The following is a 7365-nucleotide window of genomic DNA, read 5'->3' as shown; positions in this document are numbered from 1 at the left end:
GGATTAACAAGAATACGCCAATACATTTAGAATTCCTTCATAATGTTTTCACAAAAATCAAGCTGAAATACTTGGTTTTATAAAAAGGTTTTACATTGCACATAATAGAAAAAATATACAGATGTCTTAGTGTATACAGTGATATTAATAAGTCTATAATACTGATAAATTGATTGTTTAGATCTACCAATCAAATCGTTTTCCAATCATTCTAAAAAGGTCTTCATTTGGTTTGGTGTAATATGATTTTAATATGTTCATAAGTCTATAATACTGATAAATTGATTGTTTAGATCTACCAATCAAATCGTTTTCCAATCATTCTAAAAAGGTCTTCATTTGGTTTGGTATAATATGATTTTAATATGTTCATCTGTTGTGAAGGAATCTGAAACAAAACTCGTCAAATTTGATTATGAAGTTTATATTAGGGCTTCCCAAACTTTTTTCTTGTTACTCCTTTTAATTTTTCTTGTTTAATAGTATATTAGACCGTTTTTGTTTAATAGTATATTATAACCAGACATGCAGTACTACTTTGTTTAAATTGGTATACTCTCGGGCCCTCGGCAACTTCTATAGTTCAGCACGCAGCCCCGAATTTGGGAAGCCCTACTTTAAATAACTAAAAGCTACCTTTGGGTGTTTTCTTCCTTTTGCACCAGCAAGGCATTTGGTCTGGCTGTTTTCCAACCAGCAGTAAAATCCCTTTGATTTATTGAAATAAACATGATTGTTGTGTGGTTTTAAACCAAGGAATTGTTGTGCACGTTTTAGTGTAGGAAGAGGATCTAGTACAGATGGGATTTCAGAGTAGTCAAGTCACATTTAGTATTAATTACCCTTTGTAAATGCATTGCCATCTTCAATAAGTATAGACTTGGTGCCAAAGATTTCCAACCAAGGTTTTAGTTGCTTTGCATATAAACCTTTTTGTACATGAACTTTAGTCTCATCAACTGTGTTGGTTTTATTTTTTATATAAGTTTCTCCTACTGAAAGTACAACAGCTTTAGGAAAACGAGCTTGTTTCTGTGATAAAAAAAACTTCCTCAGAATTCAGGGTTAGTTTAACTTGACAGTTAAAAAACAGTTTAGTGTTCCATTAATTACCTGCAGGTAATCACTTATTAATCGGTCCACAGGATTTCGTAGAATGACTATCAGTTTTATATCTGGGTTAAAGTTATAAATTCGTTCTGCAGTAAGTCTTGATAACATGTATGAGGGAGTCTTTTCTATTGCCACTTCATGATCGGCAAGTATTGGCATTCTGCTTTTATACCTTAATAGAAGATCAAAACATTAAGTGGAAATGAGACAAAGATGTTCCAAAAAAATGTTTGCCTCATTAACTTACTCACATTACTTTTTCTGATAGAATTACTCAAAGACATACCAATAATCTCCTAGTGCATAAAAATCGTCAAAATAATGGCCTTCCCTTCTTAAAGCTTTAATTTGAGGATGCAAACACATCATATCAATCAGGGCCCTCGTCCCACATTTCTTACAGCCGATAATGATCGCATCTGGATAAGATTGACTTTTGTACATCGAAACATAATTTTTCGGGACACAAGGACCTCCTGTAAATTCAACAAAAACAATTATTTGTTTTATGAAACTTTTTCGGCACCATCAAACTATAAACCAGAAATATCATGCAGTGATAATAATTAGTAATTAGTCTAACTAAATAAATTAAGAGGAAGATACATAAGTTTCATTATACTAACAATATTTATACCATGAAGACAATAATTTTCATCTGCCACTGCATCGAACAATATGTCCACTATGTTGTCAACACTAGTATGGTAACTGTCCCACAGCTTAGATTTGTAAAATGTTATGTTTCGATAAACAATTCCAACTATTACCAAATAGTTAATGATTCTCAACTGTTTTTGCATCATTTACCTAAACTTTAAATCAAAATGTATCAAAAAGTGTAAAAATCATGGAATAAAGCACAGTGACATATGAAACACATGTAGACAGTGAATTACAATTTGTAGTACAGCAGTACAGAAAGATAGCGTAATACAGTACAGGTTAAACATGATTTGCATAAACTGTTAATGGAATTCTGTTGTACAAATTGAATTTAGTTCGGCATTATAAAGTTTACAGTGTTAGAAATAATGAATAAACAGCAATTGAATTGTGTAATCAAATAACAAATAATAATAAGCAGGTAACTTACGTTATAACATGTAGGTATTTCCCATGAAAATATTACCATGGTATGCAGAGTCTCCCCAGATCGAATGACATTTACTGGAAGTAGAATCGAACTTACAAAAATTGCACAATGGTGAATAAAAAGAACATTTTGTAATATATTTGGGACACAACTTTCAATGGCAATTTTTGTGCATCTGTTAAACAGGTTACATACTGCCCTACCCAGTGCAAAAGCAAGATTGTTTTGCTCAATTCATGGACAATAAACTTGTGTTTTTGTAACAGCATTTATTTCTGAACATTCATTTTCATTTTTTTTCATTAATAGGAAATTATCTATCTATTATGTGTACATTTATAGCTTGGAAAGCTCAGTGGAAAACACTTAATGAAGGAAATTATTAAAACACAATTGCTACATAAACACATGTGTTGGTTCTCATTTTTATATTTAAACAAATGGGTGACGAAGTAAAAGAAATAGCGAAGCAGTACTGATATTTACATTTGCTAATATTTATTAATGCAACCATATCACATATCTTACAATGTGGTTATAATTGAACAAAACAATGATTGACAGTTTAAAAAATAGAACCAAATGTGTACAGCATGACCGTATGGAGCAAACTGTTCACTGCAGGATCATAATTGTCGCAGTTGACATTGATATATACTTTTTTTTCACATTGAAATGATCAGTCATATGCTTATGACATTACTTATCACATCAACTTAATTATAAACAAAATTGAAACGGCTTAGTAACTGGGGCAAACTAGAAATCACTGGGCCATAACCATTGGAATTATCGTAAAGTTCAAATAATGGGGCAGCCACCAGCTTGTAATTACGTGGTACAGCAAACAAGGCTTTTTCACCGAGTTGTACTAAAAACAGTTTTTTGTGCTCTTTTGGCTTTGTAATGTGGGCAGGGATGTAAGGATACAGCGGTGGCTCAAAGTTTGGCCTCCACCAGTTTCCAATGCAATCCTCAATGACCCAATCCTGTGCAACTCCATCTTGTCTTCCCAGGGTTTCCGTCATCAGCCTCTTTAATCCATCCACTTCGTTCTCTCCATTATGCAGCTCTCCCCCTGGCAGTTTGAAAAATGTGGTTCCAAGTTGCAGCAACAGAACATGGGGCAGACCATGCTCATGTACTATCAGAACACCTTCGACAGATCGCCTCTGCCCCGCTTTGTCGAATTCCTCTCTCATTCGTTGAAACCGTGCTTGTACCGTGCTGTCACGTTCATACAACGGCTCTTTTGTGCCAAATGTATAATTTGTAAGCGGGTACAGGTTTATGCCCCTATTGATGTACTGGCTGATTTTAGTTGTAGAATTTGTATCTCCTTGAGCGTTATTAACATCATTGTAGCCCTGTTGTTGTTGTTGTTGTTGCTGATATCTTGGCCAACCAGAGCCGCTGCTTTGTCTTCTTGCAGTCATTTTTGCAACACAAGTTTTACACCAGAGATCCTTTTAACAGGTGGCTAGTATTGCGCATGTAAATATGAACATCAAATAAATAGCACATATAAGCTGAAATGTACAGGAAGATATAGAGTATAGACACATATAGTAATACAGAAGTGCTTTGATTATCTCAATTACAACATTATTCTATCATTATTATATCAATGCTATGTATGTAGTATGTATCATACTGTAATATATATGGTACATAAAAAAGGTTGCAATGAGGCAAATGTAGCAATAAACTCACGCTTTTACGTAATGTTCCAACAGAAAACAAACCTCTTAAAGCAAGCAAACTTAATTCTGCACGTTTTGCCCGGGATTTCTCGTTACGGTTGGGTTCTTTCATTGTAACAAGAAAGCCCACCTTTAATGAAAGAGCACGTATATGTACCATTTGCATGTGTCGCCTAAAAATCAATTGAGGTTATTTATTTTTTGTAAACGTTAAATTAACCGGCGTTTGAATTATTTTAATTATGTAAAAGTAAACACCCTAAAACAACATCTAAAACTGCGAACAACCGCTAACCGATTAAACCCGTTTATTGTTTCCCTTACGTGCGCAAAACTAAGGGAATCCACGTTTATAGATGTACGTGTTTTTAAATTAATACTTTTGGTTATGCAAATGAACCAATATTTAAAGGATAAAAACTATGTATGGATTGTGTAATACCACCGGGGTGATATAGCATTCACTGCACTTAATTACATGCTGCTTGCAATCTGTCAATCAAAATTAAAACGGCAATACAGAAAGCAAAAATGAAAAGCGCCAAAACGTTTTCGTAAGACAGAATTTCGAAAAATAATAAAAGCGTTTCTACAAACGTGCAGAAAGGAGGAACCATTTTACTCCATTTGAAGAAACTCTCTCCTATGAAAACGTTTAGGCGACTTTCAAATTTGGCTTCCTGTATTGCCGCGTTAAGATTATAAATTTTGATTAACAGATTGCAGGCATCATGTGATCACGCAATGTTTGTCATCAGAGTAAGAGAAATTGGCCGATTTTCCCTAAATTTTTTTTTATATTATTAGGTGTTTTGAAAGTAACGTAATTCATTCAACTATCACATCATCTGTATAAATACTTTAAGTCTCTTTTAAAACAAAACTAACCATCGTTTTACTCCATACCTGGTTGATCATGAAGATATTTCTGTTAAACATTGCGTAATCACATGATGCTTGCAACCTGTCAATCAAAATTTATAAACCACAACACACGGTAATACAGGAAGCCAAAATGGAAGTCGCCAAAACGTTTTCGTGAGACAGAAAAGCGGATGTTTTGTATCGAAAGACGAGGGACGTTTAAAGAAACGTTTTTCAATTTTTTTAAGAGCCTCAGATTTCTTATATAAGGCGCAGTTTCTGTTAAACAAACCACCAGTCTTCTACAGACCACAACGTAAAAGTAAGTGACTTGTATAAGCGTTGTGTCGTTTTACTTATACGAGTTTATGTTGCAGATGAACAAGTCAGCACTTCTCCTTTTGCTCGTCATCGGACTCCTCGTTCTCACTGAAACCACTGATGCGTGGCGACGTCGCGTCAGATGGCATACATACAACCAAAAGTCAACAAGTGGTAAGCGGTTATTTATCTAAATGCTATAAGCATATAAAAAAAGAGTTTAACTAAATTGTCTGCCGTCATAAAAAAAACATCACCCACAAAATAACATACGTGGTAATTCGTAAGCGTGTATATGAGATGTATGAAACAAAACATCCATGTTATTTTGACTGTCGTTGTCCAGCCACGCGTGGATATAACAAGTTACATTTATTTACTAATAGTCCATTTTATTGGGTAGAAACTAATTGTATCATTCTAATTACATTTACAGATGAAGAAAATGATTCAATGATGGATGCAGTGAGAGATGCAGTTATGCAAAAGCTCAGCCAACAGGATGAATAATTAGCTTGCCTATTCAGTGCATTATAAGATGTTGATTTGAATAAATTCAAAAGCAACATTATCTGGCTTGTTTTATATTCGCGGTGACCAAGAAAATATTTATGTCATAGAAAACAAAAGACATTTAACTAAAAAAGTTAATTTGGGAATACGGTTTACAAATTCTGTCCAGTAATGTGGTGGCTTATAGGTCTTAAATTGGCAGCGAGTTGACAATTTAAAAAAAAAACGTAAAGAAGAAGACATTTTACGTTTGTTCAAACAATTTATTATTAATTCTTAGATAGAGCACCTGCAAACTTATCATTACTTTAAATTGATGCAAATTAACGCTTTCGTGATATATTTGTTCCGACAGTTGTATTTGGACCGGAGGCCAATGCGCATGCGCCGATTAATAGGCCTATATATGTTTAAAAACATAAGGATTTACCAAAAAAGGTTAAAGGCTTCAAATTCAGATCACATATGTACACAAATAAAGGCCCAGAAGATGGCATACCCAAGAAAAAGAAAAGGAGAATGCGCTTGGAGGACGTTAACTAGAAAAATAAACAAGTTAAATGCGCCGAGAGAAACGTAGGCTAGGAAGGATAATCTTCACATGCTTGCAATCCGTCGTTTATTTTTTATTTAAATTTTAAAAGATTTTCGAAATAATTTGCTTTCTCCAAGCGTCCCTCGTCTTTTAATACAAAACATCCGCTTTACTGTCTCACGAAAACGTTTTGACGACTTCCAATTTGGCTTCCTGGGTTGCCGTGTTGAGATTATTAATTTTGATTGACAGGTTGCACGCATCATGTAATTACGCATGGTTGTCGTCACAGTAAAAAATGGCCGACTTTCCCTGAATTTTCTTTTACATTATTGGGTATTTTGAAAATAAACGTACTTCATTTTATTAACACATCAACCATATACTTTAAGTCTCTTTTAAAACAAAACTAACCAGTGATTACACAATGTTTGTCAAAATATATTTTCAAGATCATTTTCTATGGTACAAATATTTCCTTGGTCATTGCGAAGATATAGAAACAAGCCAAATAATGTTGCTATTGAATTTATTAAATCAACATATTATAATGCACTGGATGGGCAAGCAACTATTCATTCTGTTGAATGATTTTTCGCATAATTTCATTCATCATTACATCATTTTCTTCAACTGAAAATGTAAAAAGGATTACATAATTGAAATGCAATATATGTGAATGAATGTAACGTACTTGCCTTATACACGCGTGTTGCGACAACAATATTTAAATAACATGGATGTTTTGTTTCATACATCTCATATACACACTCACGAGTTACCATGTATGTTACTTTATGGGTGAAGTTTTTTTCTGTATAACTGACAATTTAGACAACCCATTAGTGATTTCTTAAAACTGTTTAAACAAGTTAAACTGTTTTTTTTTAATTTTATAAGCACATAAATAAATAACTGGTTACCACTTGTTGACTTTTGGCTATATCTACGACGACGACGACGACCCCAATAGGCATCAGTGGTTTCAGTAAGAACGAGGAGTCCGATGACGAGCAAAAGAAGAAGTGCTGACTTGTTCATCTACAACATAAATTCGTATAAGTAAAACGGCACACCGCTTATACAAGCCACTTACTTTTACGTTGTGGTCTGTAGAAGACTGGTGGTTTGTTTAACAGAAACAGTGTCTTATATAGGAAATCTGAAGCTCAACGTTTTGGCGACTTCCATTTTGGCTTCCTGTATTGCCGCGTGTAGAG

General features: G+C 34.0%; 2 protein-coding genes and 2 long non-coding RNA genes across 4 annotated transcripts; 1 reads left to right on the top strand and 3 right to left on the bottom strand.

Annotated features, from left to right (window-relative positions):
• Positions 1-7: 7 nt before the first annotated feature.
• LOC104266882 (heparan sulfate glucosamine 3-O-sulfotransferase 1-like) lies at positions 8-1947 on the bottom strand. Its single transcript, XM_009864192.2, has 7 exons — positions 1751-1947; positions 1400-1589; positions 1114-1285; positions 843-1032; positions 637-791; positions 368-388; positions 8-255 (listed from the first exon to the last, which is right to left on the bottom strand). Exons 1-7 carry the CDS (start codon positions 1917-1919, stop codon positions 184-186), a joined length of 969 nt encoding a protein of 322 aa, XP_009862494.1. The 5' UTR covers positions 1920-1947; the 3' UTR covers positions 8-183.
• A 511-nt stretch (positions 1948-2458) lies between these two features.
• LOC104266883 (cleavage and polyadenylation specificity factor subunit 5) lies at positions 2459-3815 on the bottom strand. Its single transcript, XM_026836630.1, has one exon. It carries the CDS (start codon positions 3643-3645, stop codon positions 2926-2928), a length of 720 nt encoding a protein of 239 aa, XP_026692431.1. The 5' UTR covers positions 3646-3815; the 3' UTR covers positions 2459-2925.
• Positions 3816-4970: 1155 nt separating this feature from the next.
• LOC104266881 lies at positions 4971-5668 on the top strand. Its single transcript, XR_717774.3, has 3 exons — positions 4971-5098; positions 5154-5271; positions 5534-5668. It is a non-coding gene; the product is annotated as an uncharacterized LOC104266881 (long non-coding RNA).
• Positions 5669-6657: 989 nt separating this feature from the next.
• On the bottom strand, positions 6658-7349 carry LOC104266880. The gene is made up of 3 exons (XR_717773.3): positions 7242-7349; positions 7069-7186; positions 6658-6778 (listed from the first exon to the last, which is right to left on the bottom strand). It is a non-coding gene; the product is annotated as an uncharacterized LOC104266880 (long non-coding RNA).
• Between the last annotated feature and the right edge of the window lie 16 nt (positions 7350-7365).

This window comes from Ciona intestinalis, chromosome 1 (assembly GCF_000224145.3).
Source record: "Ciona intestinalis chromosome 1, KH, whole genome shotgun sequence".
Lineage (NCBI taxonomy): Eukaryota > Metazoa > Chordata > Ascidiacea > Phlebobranchia > Cionidae > Ciona > Ciona intestinalis.
Note: the sequence above shows the minus strand (reverse complement) of the source record. Positions and strands in the feature narration are given on the sequence as shown.

What these genes read in the sequence shown, in the direction of transcription:
- LOC104266882 (XM_009864192.2), bottom strand. Translation starts at nt 1,919, where the DNA reads ATGATGCAAAAACAGTTGAGAATCATTAACTATTTGGTAATAGTTGGA. An exon ending in TGGCAATGCATTTACAAAGG is followed by an intron (nt 792 to 842) that starts GTAATTAATACT and finishes CATCTGTACTAG; the next exon opens with ATCCTCTTCCTACACTAAAA. An exon ending in AAGGAAGAAAACACCCAAAG is followed by an intron (nt 389 to 636) that starts GTAGCTTTTAGT and finishes GTTTTGTTTCAG; the next exon opens with ATTCCTTCACAACAGATGAA.
- LOC104266883 (XM_026836630.1), bottom strand. Translation starts at nt 3,645, where the DNA reads ATGACTGCAAGAAGACAAAGCAGCGGCTCTGGTTGGCCAAGATATCAG.